Source organism: Sinohyriopsis cumingii, chromosome 2 (genome assembly GCF_028554795.1).
Source record: "Sinohyriopsis cumingii isolate HCF-2022 chromosome 2, ASM2855479v2, whole genome shotgun sequence".
NCBI classification, from domain to species: Eukaryota; Metazoa; Mollusca; class Bivalvia; order Unionida; family Unionidae; genus Sinohyriopsis; species Sinohyriopsis cumingii.
In genome coordinates this window covers 145502201-145529164 of record NC_142962.1, presented here as the reverse complement: position 1 = coordinate 145529164, position 26964 = coordinate 145502201, and the positions used below count along the sequence as shown (strand labels likewise).

General features: G+C 35.9%; 1 protein-coding gene across 1 annotated transcript in view; it reads right to left on the bottom strand.

Annotated features, from left to right (window-relative positions):
• Positions 1–5080: 5080 nt before the first annotated feature.
• LOC149806019 (guanine nucleotide-binding protein subunit gamma-e-like) overlaps positions 5081–26964 on the bottom strand; it is a 29704-nt gene continuing 7820 nt past the window's right edge. Inside the window, exon 3 of the mRNA XM_089937219.1 lies at positions 5081–7527. Within this exon, the coding sequence (XP_089793345.1) occupies positions 7422–7527 (106 nt within the window). The 3' untranslated portion in view covers positions 5081–7421. The remainder of the gene's footprint in view (positions 7528–26964) is intronic.

The following is a 26964-nucleotide window of genomic DNA, read 5'->3' as shown; positions in this document are numbered from 1 at the left end:
AGTTGAAGATGAAACTTCTGAACCAAGCGTGACATTCAAGTTAGTGTGTTAGAAAGTACACTTATTACCTCCGACAAAAGAGGTTATAAAACTGGCTACCATGCCGCAACCTATATCACTCGTTAATCAACAAATTCTGTGGAAGGAAATCAATGACACTATTCAGACAGTGGAGGATTACCAACACTTAATACATGAACTGTGTCCATTCAATTGGGGTCGACGTGTGGTGTGTGTTTCAGTGACTTCATTTCTGGGATTTCGTTTACCAGCCGATTCCTTGTGGACTCTTTACAGTACTTACCACCAATGAAACATGAACGTGGTCCCTTTAATTGTCCACGAGAGACTCATTTTGTTCAAAGCCTTGCGTTTTCATCTGGATACTTCTCGACCTCTACGGGGGAAAAAATTCGTGAACTTTTAGGTACTGAAGATGTGTATGACGATGTGTGTGTAGCTTGTGACTGACACCCTCAAATAAACAGATGTACGTGACTTTAAAAATCGGGTTTTGAGGCTTGGACCAAAGAAATGGCCAATTATACCCAAGAGTTGTGATCGTCAATTCAACCGTGCAGGGAAAAAAGTAACTTTTAAACCTGTGTTAATGACAGTGCTAGAAGAACCCGTCACCGAGGACAACCACTCCCTTCAGGACAGGACTGTCATGGACATTTCCGAAAGACCATTCCGGGAGGACACCTGTATGACTGTACCCAATGCAGAGAATGTAAGAACATTACAGACTGTCCCTAGGACATTTTGGCTACCAAAAACATGTAGTACAGTGACTTGTGTATATTCCACTTTGATTGTTTTGATGTGTATTTTATCGTTGTACTAAACCATTTGGCTTTTATGTTATTTTGTCATTCGTGTTTTTCCATTTTAACTTGCAATAAACGTGTCCTGAAAAGGTATAAAAACTATTGTCTTGTCTTCGTGTCAAACGTGACATTCCTTGCACTATGGCTACTTCTGCTGTCTCTGCTCCGTCCTCCTCCACTTTCAAAGTCATCGACGAACACTTATATCGTTGGGGGGCATTGTATCTTCGTCATACATTTAACATCAGGCAAAACCGAATTTGTCAAACGTTTGATCGATCATAAACATCATTTGATCGATCGTCCAACTCAACAGACCGTGTGTTGTTACAAAGAGTGGCAATCAGCGTACAGCCTCTAGCGAGAAAGTCGAGGCGACTCAATCGTGTTTGTGGAAGGCATTCCAAGCGAAGACGACTGAATCGTGCATGACGCCAGTCAAACCCATCTGTCATTTTCGATGACATGTTAGGACAAGATGAAGAAGAAATTAAACCGTGGTTTACGAGCAAAGGGCAACATCGAAATGCCAGTGTCATTTACATTACTCAAAATTTGTTTGAACAAAGTAAACCCAACCCCATCGCACCATCAGTCTCAATGCTCATTACGTGGTTATGTTTAAAAGCCCTAGAGATAAATCGCAGGTGAAAGTCTTAGCCAAACAGTAAGGCCTTGTCTGACTCATGCGTACGACGAAGCCACTCAAACCCCACACGCTTATCTACTCGTGGATTTAAAATCCACCACCCCGGATTCTTTGCGATGTGGTACCTATCTGTTTCATCACTGGTGTAAAGACGGAGGGCCTGTCCTGTACACGTCCCCATCGTCGACCTAATAAAAAATATATAAAACCCGTGGACACGTTGGGTCTGTCTCACATAACGTGAAAATGACATATTTTCAGTCTAATCTTCCCGTCAAATTGATTCGTGCCTTGTACGGCATGAGTCGCGAACAAAATCAACAAAAACGTGCTCGTGTCTTAGAAGCCAGTCTGAAAGAAGTCTTCTGGTGTTTTACGGTGACAACACGTAAATTACTGCAAGGCATCATTCACATTCCTCATCAAAACAAACGTTTCTTTGACAGAAACAAAGTAGCATTGACACAACTGGCCGATCTCCGCACCGACACTCAAACCAAAATGCAAATCATTTTGAAACCTGGAGGTAGCGGTTCTATAGGAGGTGTCATCATTCCTCTTAAAATGGAATCCTAATGCCCCCAAAGTTCTCCCCAAGAATAAGCCACTCCTGCAGCTACGGTGGCTGCGTCTCCAGTATCCTCAGGTTCTTCCAGTTCTCCGTTGCTGGTGATGCAAGCCAAAACAAATTTGACACCGTTCTTCCTCATTTGATGAAACAATGGAAAACCGCTTTTCCAAAAACCTCTCCAGCGGTGACAGCCTCCTCCTGCTCACAATTTACCTGCTTCCAATATCAAAGTCCAAGAGAGATCCGGCATGTAAGAGAGTTTACTGGTTTTGTCTCAGCAAGAACTCTCCCAATTGAGTCCGTTGCGAACCCCTCCACGACGCGTGATGCCTGTCATCAAGTTCATGCGACGCAAAGACAATCAGTGGCGAAGCGTTCCAGTATAAAAAGGTTCGAAGAAAAGAATGGGCATCAGCTTTTGTGCTTCTAAACACCCAAAGATGTCACCACCACCCCAAAAACCATCAATCTTCTAAACCCAAAGGAAAGAAAAGGAATGGACTGAGTCCTCGTTTAGTCAAACATGGAGACATGTTGTCCGTCCTGTCCAAAGCTTCTCCACCCATGCGAAAAACACTCATTCAAACTGCCTCCAAAGATGTCATCGATACCGTGTGCGAATGTTGTTTGAACGTCTTGAAAGACACGATACCTTTGTCTAAACAACAGAAAAAAATGCTTAGCCAAACATCGACACGTTCTGCGCCAAATGGTTCAAAACAAAATAACTATTTGTCAAAAAAAGATGTTTGTACAACGCTGAGGAATTTTGCCTCTGTTGTTAGGACCCTTGCTAAAAGGAGTATTGGGAACGATACTGGGAGGACTCGTGGGAGCAAGATAAAAAGGACCAAACAGATAAAAGGGACCTCTGGAGTCCAAATATCTCAGACGTGACCATTGAAATCGAATGGAAGGACGAAAGCTAGCTTTAGTGCCTTATAAACGATGGATGGAATACCATCGTTGACAAGAACAACTGTCCCCACATTTGCCTCCCAATCCGAATTTGACCGATACGTCCCAGTTACAAGACGAATTGCAGGCGTTGATGGATCGCAACGATTTGTCCGAAACAGAAACATTGCAAAAGTACGGTTAACTATTGTAACTCTTTCATCAGAAAGCTTTCGACGAAACAGTTCTACGCACTCTGAGAGATTTGAAGACCCTGATGAAAAGTCCACCACCACCACTACCATCACCACCAACCTCAGCGGTCAAGACATACGCAACCGCACGAAAGCCTGAGGAAGAATATGTACAAGAAGTCTTTCAAACACCGTCGGCAGCTCCCATTCTTAGTAAGATTTCAGCGTCCTTGTTGACGCCTTCTCCCACACCCCAACGAGAAGAACTGAAAGCTTGGTTAAAAAGATGATGTCCACTCATCCTTCGACAGAAGTGAAAAAGAAAAAAGGGAAACCAGAAGTGAAAAAAGAAAAGAAAACCAAAGCCTTTCCATTACCACCTCCACCACTACCTTCGACTTCTACTCCCGTGGCACATCGGACACGTAAATCCGTTTCCAAAACATCATCTCGCCCCGTCCAAAGTAGCATCAGCGAAGAGTGGGCGACTTATTAATAAATGGAAAATGTGTTAGCCAGCATTTACTACAATCCATCCCATCCTGCAGGTTACGATGGAGTTCAGAAACTGCATCGTACTGCCAAAACTCGACTGAAAAGTCTCCGTTTACCTCAAGTGCAACAATGGTTAGAAGAACAAGTCACGTACACTTTACATAAATCCATCCGACGAAAATTTTCCAAAAGTCGCACTTGCTCGAGTGAAAGGCGTCGATCATCAATTTCAGGCCGATTTAGCCGATGTCTCTCATTTGGCCACCTACAACTGTGGTTACTAATATTTGTTTTGTGTCATAGATGTCTTTTCCAAATGTGCCTGAGTCGTGCCATTGACTTCCAAATCGAGAAGTGAGTTAGTGCAGTGCGTGCCCTCCAACTGGTGTTGAAACAAAGCGGCCGTCACCCTCAGTGATGGCAAACTGACAAAGGCACCGAATTTCTGAAACAAGCTTTCCAAAAAGATTTCAAGAAACCAAACATTCATGTTTTCACCACCGAGAATCCCGAAACCAAAGTCAACATCGTGGAACGTTTTCAACGCACTTTGAAAGAACGCATGTGGAAATATTTTACGCATCACCACACTCTCAAGTACATCGACTTTTTACCGAAAGGACAAAGAAAACAGAAAGAAAAAAGAGTAGTTTGACAGACTAAATCTAAACTGGATGAAGTTGCAGGAAAAATTTAGATATATGGGCCAGCCTGACTGGATGCCAGAGAAAGAGAAAAAGAAGAAGAAAGGAATGATTGACAAAGTAAGGTAATGGTGGAAAAAATGGAGAAAATAGAAGAACCAAAAGGTCCTTTTCAGGGCCACTCATATGCCTCGAAAAGATTTGCTTTCTTGCCTAAACATTTTTTTAGTTAGTTGTATAGTTGTTTGAATGTTGTCTGTGTAGGTATGCCTCGAAAAGATTTGCTTTCTTGCCTAATTTTTTTAGTTAGTTGTATAGTTGTTTATATAATGTATATTGTCTGTATTATCTGTGTCTCTGTCCCGCCAGTCCCGTTCTCGACAAGCGTTCTAGGTTTCTTTTAGCCCCCGCTGCTTGCTCCGATTGAGGTCAGCCCCTTGCTACATTGTTGCTAATTGTCAATACCGTGATGTCATCTCCCCTGTAATGTATTTTCCCATTGTCCGTAGACAGACCTAATACTTTTTTGTTCCTCTATAGTCCCACCCATGTTAAAATTCGCCACGTTAAATTCCCATTGTCCCCAGGGTACAACCCCTCTAGTTTAACACTAAAGTTCCATTGTCCCTAGAGTATTCCCATTCACTACTACTGTCAGAGAAATAAACAACGACTTTTGTACCTAGTTTGCAATACAACGCAAACCTTTACAAACATTCAAAAAAGATACTGCATTTAATATATGAGTGTCTCTGAGAAAGTTAGAAAAAGAAACGAAATATAAAAAACAAGAAAGAAAATTCGTGATTTAGTAAGTTTAATAATGATATATTATTTTATCAAACAACATACCCCATACAAACATTGGTTTATACACTCAGTGCAAGTTACGCAACAAACACTCACCTAAGACGAAGTTGCCATAAAGGGCATTAAATTAGATCATAAAGAATTCTAGTCTCTTACTTTAACTATGAAAAAAACAATCTTGTCTTACAATATAGCAGCCACTACAGTCATTTGCAAATGGAAGATAAGATGTAGAATGTAAACGCTGAAGAAATAAAACAGAATTCGGTTTACAATATATGACAAAAGGTTCTACTAATCAGACGAGAAACACTATGAAAGTATATGGTATGACTCTCATCACATACAGCTGACTATCTATGCTTTATTAACAAATATCATCATGAGAACAATCACCTATAATGGGCGCTTTCACAAAGTTCATTAAAATGAAATACACATGTCTTTGTGCCAAACATTTATTATATTACTTCAGAGATAATGACTCGAATACATCAACTTTAATCATGTCAACCTTCCACGAAGAACATGAAGATGACAATTTCCAATTGTCAATTCTAACTCTGAATTATTTTTTGTTCCAAGTTGTCAGCATCACAATCATACTTTTGCCATAGATATAAATTTTGATGAAGTCATAGAAGTTGTCGTTTGTTCAATGTCGTGCCTTTTTTTAACTTGTTGCTTGTTCAATGCCGTGCATATTGTTTTACATGAATGTGTTATTATTCTGTAATCAGCTTGTGGCAACATATTGTTTCTTATAATATGTTTAACATATAACGTCATCGTGTTATTTTGAAATGTAACTGATATAAATATAAACGTTTTTATTCTTTAAATAGTCGTATAAGAGGCTAACATAAAACACTAAAACATGATTCCTCACAGTCAGCAAATACTATACACGTACGGTTTCCTTCAAACTGCACCTAAAACAATGAAAAACATGAAAAGGTGTACAATACTGTGTTTAATAAAAATAATTGGGTTTCGATCGTAAATTATATTTTGACCCTATAATTCTCCGGCATTTAAACAAGCTATTCTGTGTATATATTTGGGTTTATGTTATCCAGAGTCACTTCTGCACTAATCTTGCCTCAAAATTGCAAGCAATAACTTCTGAGTAAGATTCTCACGAAACAAAATCTATTTGACAGCATATTATGATGACTTGACAGTCATGGTTGCCGATTTAAGATACTCATGATAAAATATATTTGACAACGTCTTACGACGAATTGACAGTCATGGTTGCCGATTTAAGATACTCATGATAAAATATATTTGACAACGTCTTACGACGAATTGACAGTCATGGTTGCCGATTTAAGATACTCATGATAAAATAAATTTGACAACGTCTTACGACGAATTGACAGTCATGGTTGTCGATTTAAGATACTCATGATAAAATATATTTGACAACGTCTTACGACGAATCGACAGTCATGGTTGCCGATTTAAGATACTCATGATAAAATATATTTGACAACGTCTTACGACGAATTGACAGTCATGGTTGCCGATGTAAGATACTCAGAACAAAATATGCTTAACAGCGTCTTACGAAGACTTGACAGTCATGGCTACCGATGAAAGCATACAACTGATGACAATTTAGACATTGGTAACATAAAAATAATTTCTTGTTGGTAATCTAATTATATTGAATCGGATATGAAGAGGCAAGTAAATTATGTGAAAACTGTCTTGATGCATGGAGTATGGTATGATAGAATATCATATTAGAGTAAGATTAAGAAAAAGAACATAAGATATGAAACTACACTTGTTTTCTCTTGAAAGAATGCAGAAATACAAAGTCTGGTATCTACGAATATATAATTATCTGGGTTCATCTAAGAGATAGTTTTTTCTCTCCCTGGAGTAAAACGGAGTGAGTGTAACATTTTGGAAGGGGAAAGCAGGGCTTAGTTAAGAGGCACGAATTGTAAATCAGATTTTCACGAAAATATTGAAATCATCTTCTTTGTTACAATGGATATTGTCTCAGCTTAAAATCTACTCAACCTTTACGTTTGCTGCTGATTAGGAAAAATTATGTTTTGAGATTATAGAATAAATCTCTGAGATTAAATTATTTTACATTCAACCAGCATTTTCAAAGAATTTAGCAATGCGTTGCAACAACGGTGTTTTTAATAAAAAGGACTTTTCCCATGATGTGCATAGAGAATATTGTACACTTTACAATTGACTGAAAATGTTAATATTTCTGAATTTGCACTAAAACCTACACAAAATTTTAAATTGTGTCCATGTTCATAGACTATTTTTTCAATTAATATTTCCTCTTCGAAAATGCTAGAGGACAGTACACTTTCTGTTGTCCGCCCATGGGTTTTTCTTTTTGTCTGGAGCTACAACTAGGCCATCCTCCGCTATATTCTGGTCGATGTAATCGATCATACTGCAACAAAAAAAATATTTTGTACAATTCAAAATAGTACTAGTACATTAAACTAAATTTTGAGTAGCCATATAATACCGTCCATCTAGACCGTCTGATGACCCCTGAAGACTCGGGATGTAGTTTTGGCCTAAAGTGCGCTCTCTTGAGTCTTGAGAGGTGACTAATAGAGATAACCTTTCTGCGTTAGGATGCGTAACGTTACAGTGTTTCTTTAGCAGAGATGGTCTAGGTTCTTTTAAAGAGTGCGGTTGATTTTTTAAACACAAAATTATTTTTTTTTATAAAAAAAACCGAAGGATTACTTTGATTTACAGGAATTGTACCTTTAAATTGTTTTTACATTTATTTTAACGCTTTTGACACAGTATAATCCATATTGTATTGATATGCTGGCAAACCCTATAAATGCATACTGGAACGAAACTAAGATACGTGCAACCTGCATTTCTGTCTCCGTTTGAAGCAGATTTGAGTTATTCCTTGTCTGATTATGTTAATCGGTGTTAAGAAGATCTATCTCAAACCGAGTAATTAGTCAATTATGACGTACATGCGTCATTCATACTGAACCGTAAATATAACGAACTTATGACATTATGGTATTGTGTCGTAAAATGGTTCCTGTCAGGTTTATTAATATAACGAAATCTTGGGATATTCTCGAGTGTAAATTATTAGTAACTTGAAATAGGAATCAATGTGTGTACCAGCTGTTTGATCTAAGACTTATAATTAAGAACGGACAAAATGGAAGCAAGAAAAACCACACTAGTGTGAAATTAGAGTCTTCGTCCTTCGTTTGATTAAACGAAACTGATTTGTGATATTATCGTGTTGAAGAACCATTCAATTTATAAGCAATGTTGCCTTGGAAACAATGGAAGCAACCACCTCAAGAAGAACTCACGCAATGTTGAACAATGTTTTATTCGCTCTGTCGTGAGATCAATATATACTATCTGCTTTTACAATACATACATACATACATACACGCGTGTATGGTTAACATTGATACAATCTACCAATTTGTATTAATATTATTGTAACAATTTGTAAATGAAGTATAATCGCGATCAAACATTCGCCTTCTTTGTATACGTTTTAGTCCCTTCCAACGAAATATAATCCTGATCAAGCAGTCTCATTGGTGGAGTTTACAAGTGCATAGCTGAGGAATATCGTGCGAATTGCAATGTAAATCCTTAATGCGACTGAAACCAGATCTCTACATCTTAACCAGATTTATCCGAAATCCTTATCTGCTCATCTTATGTTTGAAAAGAAATCAACGAGGAGAGGGTTAAGAAAATCCTTGTATCTGACTAATGGGTATTTTGTAAACGGTATCATCTGCATTTGGCTTGCTGATTTCTTTGCATCTCTTCTTACTGTTTCGACGTCATTATAAATAAATGTGATAAACAGTACTAAATTAACTCTTTTAGGAAATTTGAGGTAGAACTGTATAGTATAAGACGTACATGGTTCGGGTCAAACAAACATTATCACAAATCGGAATTCCTTTCTCTTTACGTGTGTATCCTTAGACATAACTACAAAGTTTCACACGTCTTTGCAATCACCACTTGTACTGATTAAAATTGCACCGTATGACGCAGAAAACTACAAAGTTATTCATTCATAACACCAGCATGGAACTATTTTGTCTATTCATGCACTCTTCTTGTGTGCATTGACGATTTAGTGTCGTTATTTATTATTCTGAGATTTATTACTGTGTTTTCAATGACTTTCGTACGTTTAAAAGACAAAAAATTATTTTACGGTATTCGTGAATTCATGAAGCTTGAAATTCGATTACTTACTGTACCTTACTGCCGTCATGCAGTATGTAACCAATCAATTGCTCAGTAAACTCTACGGTAGTTCATGCAGTGTATAACCAATCTGTTTCTCGCTATACACAACGGCCGTTCTCTCACTGTGTAACCAATCGCTTACTCTCTATTCTCTACGGCCGTTCATGCAGTGTGTAACCAATCGATTACTCTCTATTCACTACGGGATGCTCATGCTGTGTGTAACCAATCGATTACTCTATATTCACTACGGCCGTTATCGCAGTGTAGCCAATCGATTACTCTCTATTCTCTACGGCCGTTCATGCATTGTGCAACCAACTGATTACTCTCTATTCACTACGGCCGTTCTCGCAGTGTGCAACCAATCGCTTACTCTCTATTCTCTACGGCCGTTCATTCAGTGTGTAACCAGTCGATTACTCTCTTTTCACTAGGGTTGTTCATGCTGTGTGTAACCACTCAGTTACTCTCTGTTCACTACGGCCATTCATGCTGTGTGTAGCCAATCGATTTCTCTCTATTCACTACGGCCGTTCATGCTGTGTAACCAATCGAATACTCTCTACTCACTACGGCCGTTCACGAATCCTGCCAAATATAAGGTTCAATTATTCTATGCAAAGATAACTTTTTAAAACGACGATGTTGCTGCACTGATGAATTTATTATTGGACTGAAATCAGCAACAGAACGATTTATAGTATAGCATACAATTCTATTAAGAATAACCAAAATGTTTCCGTCTCATGTTTGAAAATGAATTTATACTGGAAAATCATTCTAGTTATCAGAGACTAGAATTTAGTTCTCCAGTGATAAACATTACCATTACTAATGTGTTGGAAGAAACATATTTGATACTCTGTAATCGGAGAGGCTATCGTAATAAATTGGGAAAAAATCAGAATCAATTTAATCAGATGAAAAAGTAAGAACAAATATGCTATTTTCTTTCTTTCTTATTTTTTGTTGAAAACTATAAATCTGGCAGCTATTTCATAGTTATGAAATGTAAAGTCTTTCTGCCGCGGTAGCCCAGTTGAAACAAAGTCGGACTTGTAATCCAATTGAAGAGTCGAGTTTGGGATAAAAGTGCCTGGCATGCCTGTGTTACCTGCATCTGTTTGACTTGGGAAAGACAATTTTCACCTCCGCGGCATGATCTAGCCGATAATGTGTTAAAATACTCTTAAAAAACTAATTAACTAACCTGTCTTAAAGATTTTATATCTCGAAAATAATTTTAAAATTATTGATAATGGTAAGGATATAACTGGCACATATTTTAAGTTGTGAATAAATTCAATTTCTGTACTTTTGTATCATGAAAAGGCTGGATAATTCGTCAGACTGGCGAATCAAACGCTGAAGTCATTAACTGATATATCTTACGAAATAATTTAAATTCTTGTTTCCTTTGCATTGTATTGTTTTGTGATTTATAAAAATACAGTACACATGTCTGTGTTTCTAATTCGGAAGCATTTCATTAATAAAATAATAAATATGATACAGATTTTAAAAAGGAGACAATTAATGATTTTCTTAAAAAACATTTCTTAAAATTGTGCCCTAATAAGAATACTTATAAATTAACTTTACCGACTCGTTTAGATAACTTTGGTTATTGCATCACAGAACATTCACTGACAAGCAAAAGTTGGTAAAGCTTGTCGACAGCAATCAAAATTGTAATACAGAGAGCATAGTTACTACCATGGAAAACAATGTGCATAATAACGATGCAGTGTACAAATGTTAACATCCTCATTAGAAATCACGTCTTCCTAATAGAGTCCTTAATATATTCTAATATATTCATAAGGATAAATATTCATGGTTTTCAAAAGGTAGTGCACTTAACAACATTACAAGTCAGTAGAAAATAGCTGTAACATATACAACATTCATCTTTCATCGCTTCCAGTGTATAGTTACCAGGTGAAGAACCTGTATTGATCGATGTAGGGGTAGATACGTCATTTTCCCTTTTTCGTCCATTGGGAGGTTTAGACGGATACAAAGATAATTTCACCAAAAAAAGGGACACAAGTTTATTCTAGAATTATAACGTGAATTAACTAATTTGAAATGACAATCTTTATAATTGTTTTGTTTGCTCATTTACCTAAATGAATTCATATTAACAGACGTAAATGAGAATCTACCGAGAAACATGAAGGCAAGCATAATTAGCTAACTTTGAAATGACAAAATTACAGTTGTATGTGTTTGTTCATTTACCTATTGTAACTTATGTAAACTTATGAGGCCAGCGTATGCTTGATGAAAGAGATCACATGAAGTTTTATAAAGGAAACATAACATTTTACAAGCAACAGGATGCGTAGAAGATGACGGAAGATAGTTGATAAATAAAAATTATTATGTGTACTCTTTCCTAATATGTTTATGTGCTACGATGGCTGCAGTAGACAGTTTTCTGGAGAAATAACTCATTAATTTCGTTTTACCATCCCTATATCATTAAACCGAGTCATAGCAATGTACCTCTAAGTGTTTTTGTTTTCATTTTCTTCACATAAAAAGTGAAAAGAAATAAAACATTATCACGTGAGTGAAATTCACCACACACTGATGCACTCATTAGGAGGAGTAACTTGGGAAAATTTTCTCATCATCTTTGAATCTTCTCTGATCATCAATTTTAAAAATTCTTGAGCAACTGCACCTTTGCGTCATATGCCTTGGTCGTATTCAAAGGCTATCATTTCATATTTTTGTTTAATTTATTTAAAGCATAAAAGTAATGGTTAATTGTCTAATTAATCATTTATTTACAAGCTAACTATCTATCCAAAAGATGTTGAGGCGTTAGATTTCGACAGCATTAAAAAAAAAGAAAACATTACAAATTTTCCTGTGTGTTCGATATGTAAAAGTATGAAGAAAAATTGAATATTAACATTATCCATAACTCGTACCTATCTGGTCATGGAGTGTGGGAATGAAAGAAAACGAAACGTTTCATTCCAAAAATACAGCTAGATACCTGTTATTGATGTTTTGTTTGACAAAATTCATACAATCATGAACTTGTACAGATCTTGTCTGACACCAAGACATCCAAGCTAAGTGGATTCACTGTTTCATGCGGTTCTGGTTTACATCTCAGCCTTTCCAAATTTATATTTTGTCAATTCTTTACGGGATCAAGCGTGTATGTTTACTCTATTTCAATGTGAACACTATTAAACTTTGCCACTTTTAATTAAATGAACACAGCTTAACGTTCCTTATCTCCTTTGACCATTATTACTGACCTCCTCTTTGCAAGACCGTCAAACTGGACAATTACTCGACGGCCTGACAGACGTGTGGACGATGAAAATATAAAATTATCTGAGTATAGCATCGCAGTGTCAAGATAAATTATGATGACAAAATATTTAGAATACGGAATTAAGGTTGCACTGTACAGAGTGAAATATAAACTTTTTGGGAATGCAAAATATAACAATAAGAAAAGCCAAGAAAAATATCCCACTCGTCATATCAGCAGTTCAGATGATCCCGCTGAAAGAGACTTGCATTCATGGCAATGATTCCCGATGAATCTGAATGCCGATATTTGTTTACAGGTATTGATTCTTCCATTCACTCTAAGCAAGTGATTTTGCCATTTAATAATGCAATAGATAGAATATTAAAATGACTTAAAGCTTCAACTTGCCTCTTTCTTCCTCGTAACATAACGATTAAGTTTATGACCCGAAAAATTCCACTTAGTTCAATTCGAAACATGACATAATTAGTCAGCATGGGAGAAAAGAAAAATCACGATTAATAAAAATGGCAATAGTTCCTTTATTATAGAACTGTTTTGTCAAAACGTTGACTCGTAATTTATAATTCATAAGTAAGTTATGCACACTAACTTTTATTTTTTCTCCTCTATTGCTGAATATTGTTTGAGAAGTGAACCATACTCCGCCCAGAAAACAATGCGTCAGGGTAATTAGATGATATCATTACTTCTAATAATAACAATAGTGTCAAACAGTAATTTGGAAAGGACCTTGATGTGTTTTCTTCAGTGCCTTTAAACAGGTGTTGGTGCCTATTACTGTATTTTGGTACTCTTGGGAAATTAATAAAGTTTCTCGAAATGAGCTAACTGCATTACCAAATAGCTTGTTCAATTTGTTTTCCTTCTAGCGAACGAAAACACAGCTTAAAGAATAAAGCACAATGATAAATGATTGAATTACATGTATATATTCTTTGAGAGAAGACTTCACTCGGACAGCATACATACATTTGATTACTGGTACTGCTTTAAAATTGTGCAAATTATTCATATCGACGTATGTATTCAATTTTAAATCAATTAAATCATTTCTCCCCAATTTAAAAAATTGCAAGAAAAGCGCATAACATGTTATTTTGGCCGCGTGAATGGGTTCATTTGTTTATACAGGACGTTGACGTTATAAAGAATCATTTGTCACGACTCAATGGTCTTAAAATAAATAATAAGAAAGAGCAAAACCAACAAGTTTTGTATAATTGAATATATAATATGTATTCCTAAAAGGCGAATTGAAAGAATTAAAAATAACTTACAGTAAGACGAAAAAAATCCTAAATTCCTAAATATTCTATCAATATTAAAAAAGTATCGAGTAATCCGAATGAGTTCCGAAAGTTTCGAATAAGGGTCTGTATTGTAATCATATATCTACAATACAGGAAAATCACTGTTATAATCCCATAATGTCTTTAATAGAATTCACAGTAATTCTGTAACAGTTATACATCCAAATGCTCAGTATTTCCGTGATAGCTATTAAATACCCAGTGTTCAAATATTTCGAACATTTTAATTCCAACGAATGATTAAATAATATAAATGAATTTACTTCAGTAGAACATCCAATACGGGTAATACTCCAAAGAACTCATAATTCTTCGTAATACTCATATGTCTCTCTCTCTCTCTCTTTCTATATATATATATATATATAGAGAGAGAGAGAGAGAGAGAGAGAGAGAGCATTAAAACGCATATATAAATATTACTTCAACATTAGGTTATATTTCAACGGTAGGCTAGTAAATCAATTATTAGGTTATCTTGGCCTCTTACTTGAACCCATACCCTTGTCGGATCCCGTGATGTTTATTTTTACTAATAGTAGAGCTCAACCTTGAAACAACTGTTATAAAAATAATACACATAAATATAGATATATATAACACGGTAAAGGGGACATTCTTAAATGCATTCAACATATATCTTCATTCATGCATGAAAACTGATTACTATAACATGCAGTGAAAGTGTGATAGTGAGAGTGGGGTAGGGGATAACCAGGAGGAAGGTGTACGAAGAACTTTTTGAGTCCACTCATGCTGTAATGGAATAACGTGTCAAAATGATATTTACAAAATCGTAGATTTTATGCTCTCTGAAATGGATGCAAACATCACCGGTTGGCCTTAAAATTCTCTATGATTTCATTTATGTTTACTTTTACTTTGGGAAACATTATATTTACTAGTCAGTCGCTTTGATGCAGAATCTTATATAGCACTAGTTTAAAATAAAAAATAAAAGATTCACTTGAAAATTTAGGATTTCTTCTGAAGTTCTAGGCATTTTTTTTCACAAGTATTCCGTTATTACAAATGAACGAGTTTATTTTTTTTTATAAAAAAGGCTGCATTTCTATAATTATTTTATTGCAAATGTCTTCAGAAATGACAGTATCGCCACCCCATGAAGAATGAATTTGTCGACTAAGATTTATTAAACTATTCGATAGTACTGCTTTTCCCATATATTGAAGTGTTTGTCTGACAATTGAGACAATAACTTGGTAATTCTGTATAGTTTTTACTTTCTCAAGGTCTCAGATGACGTATTAAAATCATATATGGACAAACTCACTTTTTGACAGTTATGTTTCTACAATACCAGTTCACGTTTTAAAAAAAAGTTCACAAAGCGTATTTCAAATCTTAAAACAATATTTAGTTGGCACGTGTCATGTACTTAGTAGGATATATGAGAAAAAAACAATTTGAATTATTTAAACGTGAACGATATTAAATTGCGTGATTTGTTTGTTTGTTTTTTTTTTAAATCAAGAGACGTCTAATTAATAAATATTTGCAAAATGTTAAAATTTCTAAAATTTCTAACAAAACTAATGGATAATGTTAGTCCTAGACATCTTTGTATATCAGAAACGTACTATTACATGATGAATGAAATAGAAACAATGGATTTTTTGTTCCTGTTTTGATATTAAACTCTTAGTACAATATTCCCGTAAAGCTAAATGGCTCTACGTAAGACTGTTTTGCATTGCCTTTCTGTGCCAATGTCTTGAGATACAAGATTTCTTACAAAATTATCAATCATTCAGAACATTTATTTGAACAACAAAAAAGAAGGACTTCAGATTGGTAATTTTCCGTCCATGGGTATGCAAGACATGTGAAATAAATTCGTAACCAACATCTTTGGTTTGAAGAGGCACATATATTGCTTTCTAGCGGTTAGTAGAAGTGCCAGAAAATCAATTAGAATACTGTGCCTGACAATCCGTTTAGTAGGAATTAATTTCGCCTGATCGACCAGTAAGATTGATAAATGAAAGTGACGTTAAGGTTTTTCTGAGTAGCAAAGTCTAATTATAATGACTGATGTCAATTCAAGATAATTACCACTGGCTTGAATAGCGTCGATAAGAACTGGACTCAGTGTGCTAGTCAAGTGTGAAAAATATCATCGAAACGCTTCAAAACTAATCCGGGATAAAAAGATCAGCGAGAGTATTTAGTTGAGGTATCCTCAAGAAATCAAATGCAATGTACCATTAATAGAAACTTAAACTGGAATGAGATATTCCGAATTCGTCAAGAATAATTCAGACACCGTGTACACAGTGCAGGAACTATGTGAAGAGATTAAACTTAGACAGATCCAATATATAAAATAACCCTCAGCCGTACAAGTGTCTGAAAATATACTCTTCCGTATGCAGTAGATCTGAACATATCTTGGAACAAAAAGTGGTCGAAAGTTTTTTGAATAGGTTTTGTCACTGATATCATATACCACAAGGATAACGGTCCTTATTCCGGAAAATATTAGTCTGTTTTCTCATATTTGTGCTAAAATTTTCACAATATTTTCACTACTTAATGACTTTTAAACCATTTATTTGTATACCGTTTTTAATTTTATTGTTTTCTTTGTGTTGCACTGATAAATAAATATTAAGAACAAAACAACAGGTGGTCAATCAGTTAATTTGGTCATAAATACGGTATGACCGTATCTAATAAATGCTTACATTGTTGTTGTTCGGACATAATTTGTATTTGTTGATAAAACTGATGCAAGGTGATGTTTAACATGACATGCTTAGTTTTGTTCTTGTTTTTAGAAAAAAAGTAACCCCTTAAACTGGATGTCTCTCACTATTATTGAGCCAACACATTGTCCTACATTTTCAAGCATTTGCCTTGTCCATATAATGTGTCCACTTCTATCATTGTATCATTAAGGTATTAAGGTACACCTGACAGAGAACAGGACTTGATCGCGGATATGGTAGCTTTCAAAACTCCGTTTCAGCTCTTATATTGTATTACAAATTTCACTGTGCCACTCTATCTAGCATTTCCCATTCTATCTAGCGTTTCCACCGTTAATATTGTATCACAAATTTCACTGTGTCACTCTGTCTAGCATTTCCCCTGTTAATATTGTCTCACAAATTTCACTGTGCCACTCTATCTAGCATTTCCCCCGCTTTGTCAAATGCAAACAATTATTGATGCCTTTGGAACCATACTGTTATACCTTGAAATGATAAAGGAGAAATATAATCGGTTTAATGAGCAGATTTACTTTGTAGTTCAAGATAACGATGCATGAATCATAGCACATATAGATGCTCAAGATTCATGTCATTTTTAATAGAACTCGAAGCTATTACGATGAAGAGAACCATCTTTCCTTTAACCATCTTTCCTTTACAAAAAGCATTCAAGTTCAGACCGCCTCTGTATATCCATGGTATTGATATGTTATGAGATTATATCTAATTAGGGAATAATTTTAGATTGCATTATAGAGTTATCCAGATTAAAAGACCGTTATGTTCTACTAAATCGGATACAACCAGTCGTCTGGATTGCTTCCCAACGGACGGTGATTGTAATTAGAGAAACATGGTACTGATGTTCGAAAATCCTTTAAGGATTGATTTACCACATATAGGAAAAGGTACCTGATAGTAAATAAAAGATCTATGAGAAATACTCCTCGTCCGATGACAAGACACACATTCACAGTAAACACGACGTAGAGTTCAATTATTAGATGAGTATTCCATTGACAAAATCAAAAGAAACACCGCATATCGCTTCTTGGTCCCCTTTTTATGCCTGTATATGTTATTTGTATAGCACAATTAAATCCACTTACGCGGCTTGTAACAAATGAGTGGTCTGTGCCCCAGTTTGCACTGTCATAGGTTTGGGTATAAAGAACTCTAGATAAATCGCGTCTACTGGTAATGATCAGGTCGAGATGATGCCAGTAACTGGACCTTTGGTAGCGCCATAATACCTTGTGCCGACCTTTACCATGAAAGAATGTGTTGGTGATGCAAAGCTGCCTTCAAGTGCATAGTTCAAATAATCTCTGGACGGTCTCTTAATATTTCTGAAAACGTGATACGAGACATGATGATGATTATGATAATGATGATGATGATGATGATGTTGATGACGATGATCATGATCATGATAATATCTCCAATTGTGGTTGCAATTAAGATAATGGAAGAAAACCCGTGCAATCACATCAGATTGGGTATACTGTAGAACCTATCTCTGTCAATCATTTCAGAGGACTGACTCCATGTGTTCAACTGGCTTTGAATCATTGGCTGGTCTTATTTGATGTTTTTAAACCTTTGTTCTATTTCGCCTTTGAATTTTTCACATTTTTTGTGCAGTACAACTGTGCTAAATTGACCTTGTATAATTTGTTGGACGCGAAACCGTTTATTAATGTATGATGATATTATTTATGATGTGTTCTATACGATGATTAGTTTTAATTTTTACTTAGTTATAATTTGCATTTATTAAAAATTATGTATTGCTTACCACTATTTTCACTTGAGGTTTGTGTTCCGAGTTGTTAAAGTTTGATAGACATCCTTTGGCCTATTGTTTAGCATGACCTTCTCACCAGCTTTACTCGATGAAATGCGGGGTACTGTTTCTGAGCGATAAAGTATTTACAAATATAAATTAAAATTATCACTTTATGCTTACTATTTTTCCTGCATTTTTATTAATTTGCCATTTTCAATATTCTTTTCTGTTGATCAAATACGCGTCCAATATTTATGAAATCTGAATATTTTACCACCGTCTAAGCAAAATACAGAGGAAGAAAAAATTAAAATATCCCTTGTACGACATGAATGGTGACCTGTCGATTTTGTTTGCCTCCATAGCTGATATGGCATTAAGTGCAACCATGGAAACTATTAAGGAAAATAATTTTCCATTTCACAGGAACATTTTTTTGCATCCTGCGATGTTTCCATGTTACAATACATCATTGGAATTACGGACGTAATCAAGTCACTTCCGAATAGTACATGAGAGGTATCATACTTAATTCTGGTCACTATGTTGGTATCAAACATCCATTTTACGTAATTGCTGATAGCATTTGAAGATAAACAGCTTGAAACAAAACTGTTCTTACCTTGTCTAATCTCTACTAATGAAAAACTTTTCAAGACTGTTTCTTAAGGCCTTAATTATTACAAGATCGATAAACAGCGATAAAGGTTAGAATGTTACTCCAGATCAATTGGTTTGATGCACGAATAAGCTCTTGCAAATCACAAATCGAAGAGAAAGCGATATTTAGTCAAAGATAATATTATACGATATTGCGATATTTTACAGGAATGCTTCTGTGGGCTATTTCTTCGAAATTGTTCAAGCAGGTACAAGACATGGTGTTTGTCTCAGATTTAAGTAGAGTGCTCGTTGCACTAATCAGCATAGTATGGCTTTTAAATCGATGTCTTTCTCCTTACAAACATACCTTTTGAAAGATCTGTTTAAAATTGGATGAAAAGCATGGAGTCAAAAAGATTTGAAATTGTATATATTATATAGATACTCTTGTCTAGGTTACCCCAGGGTTATACATTGGCCATTATTATTTGTGCTTTTCACTAGCAAACTTTGGTGACATATTTCGTATGGATTTGGATGTATGGCGTTATACCTACACAACACTTTCGAGGTTATATAGCATTGAGGCTACTAGAGTTACGGGACTTGCTTAATGACATGCCACAGTAGCCGATGCGGGCTGATCTAATGGTGGGAATCGAACCCATACCTTCCAAAGCATTAACCACTGACCCAACCCAACGTCCGACGATATCTTTCGGAAGAGATAATTGCAGACAAACAACCGCTTTTAGTGATTCTAGTTGATTTGCTAAGGACTATCAGAACAATAAATACTGACGGCTCCAGTGGTCTTAGTCGTTAATATGTCCGCCTTGGATGAGGGAGGTCATAGGTTATAACCCTGGCCGAGTCGTACCAAAGACTTATAAATGTGGTACTAGCAACTGCGATCAGCATTAAGAGGTTATTGTTAGGAGTGGTCGGCCTGGTGTCAGGATAATGTGACTGGGTGGGACATGATGCTACTTCTCTGCGGCATGATGTTCCAATGTTAGACATTAGTAGGCCTATAAACTGCCACACTGCAGTCGTCGTAGCGATAATGACTACAATACTTAAAGTTACGTAAAAAAATCCAAAACACACACACATACACACGCATACACACACATACATACACGCATACAAACACATACACACAATACTAGCATTATTTATAAGGTTACTGCATTTGTATGGGGAAAAAAAGAACGAGTTGTTTTCGGATTAATACTGGAGAACAATATTCATCCGAGAAAACGAGTTCATATTTTCCCATACAAGTGCACTAACCCTTTTATTACATACTAAATTTCGCATCGTTACCTAAGACTTAATTATAAAAGAGACACTATAAGAAAACAATGTAATTAAATTTATGCTGTATCAAAAATAAATACACAACCGAAGATTCATCAATACACAGTAACAATATTAATGTGCACATAGCACCGCCCAGCGACCTTTGAATTTCGTCGCACTCGACAGTGGTTTAAATATGAACTGTCGTTTTAGACTACTTTACATTGAAGTTTGGAGACATATTGTGAATGAATACGCATTACAACAACTAAATCATTAGTCTGGAATTGATCGAATTGTTTTATGTTGATCCAACTCGATTCTGCTCTTCTGATTATTGGGTCAATTCAGTGCAATAAGGAGAATGTGATTTTAGATTTAAATGTATTCGAAATTCCAGTACAGTTTCGGATTGTATCACTTTTTGCAGGACACACCAATCGCATTTGCAGGACCAAGAAAGTAAATTTTGAGGAAATTCAAAATGCACAAATCTTAATATATTTGATTACCATTCTTATTAACAGCTCTAGAAGACATATATTTATGCCCTGTCACTTTCATTTCGCTTTTAGAGAGATCCCATCAATGACCTTATGATATAGTATCGCTAGCCTAACGTTGCATCAAAATAGCGGAAATAATACTTTTTCGTCTTCTTGACTTAATGACTCTGAGGCTCTTAGTTTCATACCAAAACCCACAGTTGTATTTTTTTTTCTCCAATAAAGTATTTTGACAGAGTTATAAGATGTTGCGTCTCTGATAGTTATGCGATATTCCTTGGTCTCAGTATATTTTCTTACCTATTGTTTTACATACCCTAGAGAGCACTGGTCATAATCTGAACCGTTCTATTTGCAAAAAGATATGAATATTACTCCTAGATAACAGTTTCAATGATCAAAACGGTATCTGCAATTACTGCGTCTCTCATGTTTGTTGTTAACATTGCGAATATCACGTTCATTCTTGTTTGAAAGTTTCGTTTTGGACTCGGTGAACTCATCCATATCGTTAATCTTATCATCTGTACTTTCAAACGGACAAAACAGCTTGTTTATTTCATTCACAAAAATGCAATCAACAAAAATCTAAAGTGACTACTACGTGAGTTTACATGGTTGGTTTATATAGAGGTTCCTAATACACTATACTAGTTTTAGGTACGCGTGTCAAGTAAGTTCGTGCAATATCAAGGTGTTCATTATCGTACAATACTGCACAAGTTGGATAATGTAAAGTTAACGGAGACAAAATGAGCATATAATAAGTAGTGTGATTTCACCAATCAGCTTAGATACGTGTAGTGCGGGATTTCTTTGTGAATCGTGTCTTTTGTCAGGGCAAGGTTGATCGTTTTGGCGTTACCACCTTGAGTGCAATGACAAAAAAGGGTACGTTTCATTAAATTAGTACTAATTATGCACACGTTGTGAATTCCGAAGTGAGTCTATAACGTCCGAACCTTTAGAATATAAATGATCGTTGACATGATTAATTTTCATTTCAATGCAGTTGCGTGAACGTGGGCAAAGCTTAATAAAAGACAGCCATGAGTGCTTCGCTTGATTTGCATTGCTAACTGATAACTAGCGATTGGTTATTATTTCTGATAAAAGTATATGCCTATTGGAAATAGATGCTATTAGCCCGAAGGTTACGTCGTCAATACTATCTGGTCATTTGATTAATTATATATTGGCTATAATCTCATTCAAATCATAGGTGCTGAAATGCTTGCTAAAAAGAATAATACTGTCATAGATGTTTTAATTCGCATTCTGTGGAGATTCGAACCCAGGTCAGCGTGTAAACGGCACCCATCGCCTTGTCTGCACGCCACAGTCCATATTCCATCACTTCTAAGAACACATTACGATAAAATGATGCTTCTGAGTAGATATTATAAGTACTCGTACGTAGCGGACACTCCTGGATTTCTTTCGTAGGAATCCGGAATGACCGCGTAGATAGCTGAGAATTAATTATTTATTAGGTCGCCATGAAATATGTCTTAGAAGGTAATCATCATAAGGGACACATGTCTAAATAAGGGAATTCACAGGACATACTATTCTTTCTCTATTATTTTTCAGACTTAAATAAAGACTATGGTACAAGTTGATGTTATTGCTAATATGTGTAATAGTTCTCTAATGTAGCAACAATGAAGACATACCGGATACTGATTCACACATAATAACATGGGAAAATGTTGTGTGTGTGTGTGTGTGTGTGTGTGTGTGTGTGTGTGTAATTTGGATTTTTAATGTAGCTTTATCAATTTTCCAGTCATATTTCTATGCTTTCTGCGGTGTGGCAGTTTGTAGTGATGTATAGCATCGCGGCATCATTCCGCAGACATATAATAATAATAATAATAATAATAATGAGGGATTTGTATAGCGCCTAATCTTTAGAAGCTCTAAGCGCTTTACAACATTAGACAACACCTATAACATAAAAAGTATCTATAATTATCTTATTACAAAAAACAAACACCACGAATTTTAACAAAGACAAAAACAAAAACATGCTGAAAATATTTAAGGTCGGGAACATTATTAGGTTTTTAAGTTTGTTCTTGCAGTCGAAAAAAGTGAGTTTCAAGAGCACTCTTGAATGGGATCACCGTGTCTCTGTGTCTAAGTTCAGTGGGCAATTCATTCCACGCTGCTGGGCCCTGCTATGCAAAAGAACGTTGTCTATATGACTTCGTTTTCGTAGTGGGAATAATAGTTTTATGAGATGTTTTGTCTCATAAACTCTAGGTCAAGCTGTTTTCAAAACCCAACGGAGAGAGAGAGAGAGAGAGAGAGAGAGAGAGAGAGAAAGACGAAGTTCAATCCTCTTGAAAGAGGTGTCACTTCAAGATAAAGATGTGGCTACATCTGGGGAATTGGCTTGCGAGAGATACGGGATGCTGCAAAGACAGAAGCCTGATTGAGTTTCTGGCGAACAAACTGGCGTGCCCTTAGGCTGGGGCTTTTTATATCAGTTTCTTAGGTCAAAGCCAAATATGGACATGTGTCTAGCTCTTGTGGTCACCAGAATCTCAAGGTGAGGCTTCATAGTCTCTTACAGATTATCGTCTGGGTCTATGTGCGTTATTACGTAGGTACTTCTGCAAGATCAGCGCATTTGCCCTCTAGAAAAATTTTTGGAATCTGTCTAATTCGTCTATTTACGCAACCTACCGAATGTACTTTTTGCTGACTTTAAGATACAGGGGAAATGTATGTATAAGACGGTTTGCATTTGTTCATAAGGGCGCAATCTGTATCAAATAGTATATAATTGTAATACCGAAATTAATGGATTTAATCTTAATATATTTTAATAGAAAATTACTTTCAATATAATTTAATCAAAACTTACTTTTGATACAATTTAGAGAAAATTTCAATCTTATTACTTGTACTAAAAAATTCTGTCCTAACAATAGCATCATATCCCAAACAGTCACATTATCCTGACACCAGGCCGACAACTCCTAACACTAACCTCTTAGTGCTGAACGCCAACCGAGGCAGCTGCTAGTACCATTTTTATAAGTCTTTGGTTTGTCTCGATCGAGTTCAAACCCGCGACCTCCCGCATCCGAGGACAACGCTCTAAGCACTTAAGCCACCAAAGCGGTCACGAAAATATGGCGAAAGATTAATGAGAAAGAAGGAAAACGTACATAGCATCCTACAGTTGTCTTTTCATTACAAAACAAGTTATTGCATACATTCTGCATTTTGAGCGCATATCAAGTGATGACCATTATATTATATAGTCGCAGTAGCAAGGTTAGCGAGGTGAGAAATATGTGATAGACAAGCTAGGTTGGAGTCGGGGGCCACATTTTTTTTACATTTATTCTTACTAAATCTGCCTTTTAAATTAAAATGTTCTCTATTTTATGTTCGAAATAGGGATTATCATTTCACAAGTAAGACAAACCTGTATTATTCTATGAATATTTCACATAATTTCTTGAGTGCAGTAGAAATTAGATTTTGGTGGTCCTAAAACCGCCGCTGATGGTCGCCACGTTTGGGTATATCCACCCGTTTTCAATAAACAGCTGAAAATGCTATTTCTAGATTTGAACATTGGCATAAAAATGCGCCGTTTTCAACAAATTGGTTAAACATTGGAAAACTATGAATGACAAACATGTTAGAAAGAAAATACGTACCGTATGTATTCGGTTATAAGTCGAGTCTAACTACAAAATGCACAGACCTATATCTACCGTCGAATAATGTGCAGGCATATCTGGATCTGTGCATTTTGTTAGGAGCAATCCGTAGAGTAAACATCATTAACTCTGATCGGCAGGCTCATTATGCTATGGCAGAAAAAGATCTTTTTTGTTTGAAGTTTGAAGCGACTTAATAGCGAATCCATGCGGTGTATCCATATGTTCCTTACGTTGATGTTATCGAGCTCTGGCAAAAGTAAAAAGTTATGTCAAAAATATCTCTTCCAGTATATAAATGCACACGACAGTCGTCACGTATATGTGTTGTACGTACAGAATGAATAGATTTTCATATTTATAAAATCATATTTTCTTCAACTTACAATAAGGCTACTTATTTATGATAATTGTATATAAAAAAAAATACAATTGCAGCCAGTCAGAACGAATATATCTGCCGCTGTACCTCTTCTATCAAGGATATAATGGATGCCATATACTTACCCTCCAGGGATCAGACAGCCAACGCATTTTCCGTAAAGAGCGGTGCTGACGTTGGAGAGAATATACCTAGCTTGTCAATTAGAAGACGCAATACACGACAATATTCCGCTTCTGAACAGTCGACTGTGTGTCCTTTTTAGCATTTCCCCATATATATCTCCCTAAAGAGGGCTATCAATAAAAGCTACCATAATCATAATTTTCAATCCGGACATACATACATACATACATACATACATATATACATACATACATACACGTGCATGCTTGCATGTACGCATGTATAAACAAAGTTAAAACACTGATACAAATCTAACAGTCTTGAAAAATAAAAAATAAAAATAAAAATTCCATGCGGACATTGCAGCAAATGCCTCAGTCCATAAATATTAGGTACGGTATCCATTGATTCCTACTCCAAGACTGTCCTCCTACTCAGTTAATAATTAGCAGTCGTATTCCTTCAAAATGGGCAGCTGCAGCCTATCTATATATTTCGAAGTTTTTTTACCGTTACGCATAGTCATGATAGGGATCTGAAATTTGATTAAATTGACTTTGAAAATCGGGAGGATTGGTTGATGATTTTGGAATCGGTAAACATCAAACTTCTTTTAAGATGGTGGGTTAATAACCTAGATGCTCATTTGGGAACAGGATTTTGCAGAATGGGCAATATACATTTTTACTGCGGACAGATTACGACGAATTCCTACGCCAGATGGTCGAATATAATAATTTTTTGAGCGTACGATATTTGGAATTTGGGATATCATATACAGGATTAGAAAGATTAGAGTATGCTTTGCAGTCTGTCGAGGAGCTAATTCCATTCCTCTGAGATGAAAATATGGTTAGTTTGCCTCAGTACAAACGCTTTGTGAAGGGGAAGTTCGAAAATCTTCCATGCAAAGTAGGAGTTCTTGATTGTGAATCTCATCAATTCCTGCAGGTAAGAGTTGTCCCTTACAGTACAGAGCCGTTGTCAAGTGGAAATCTGACTAAAGACCTGAATAAATGAAGCAAGATCTTGTGGTCTGCTTCCCAATCTGTGATTGCGGATTTTCTTTGTCCCTGATGTACCTAATATGCGGAAGGAAAGTCAATTTACGGTTAAGTATAAATCAACGCATTTTGGTGGTCCTTAGCAACAGGGATAAAACAGTCTTCAAGACAGAATTCGGGGTTATCATGCATGTTGTTTTTGACCGCCAGGAGTGCGTATAAAAAAACACGTTACATTTTTAAAAAATTGAACCAGTTTTCTTCTGCTTGTTTCTGAATTGTATTTACTCTTCATTCTAAAGCAGATCAAAATGACGTCGACATATAATGAGAGGCCAGTCCATTGATTTAGGCATTTCACTATTTTCTTAATTTTGATGTTGAACTGGGTGACTGACATTCTGATGCATGGAGTAAACGTGCCGAGGATAGCTCATATCTTGTCTCTGAAATTTGTATCGTTGAATCATTTGGATAAGAATAAGAATAAGGTAGACGGCTCATTAGACCGATGTTAAATAATACTCCATTATGCCGTGTTTTCATGTAGTGACATAAGCTTTCTCCGAGTAATAAAGAAAGATGACTACTAGGTGTTCTTTCTTTATAGCTTTTCTAGTAAATGCTTTAAATCTGATCAGACTGTCAATTTTGCTTCTCTGGCGTCTGAGTCCACATTGAAAGTCTGGTAGTAGTTTATTGGATTATAGATACCACAAGAGTCTGTCATTTATCATTCATTTTATGGTTTAGCAAATACGGCTTGTTAGAGCTCTGGGATGATTGTTGAGGGGGTCGATAAGATTCTTTGGTTCTCAGAAGACCCTTTTTAACATTTTAGATTGTTTTGGC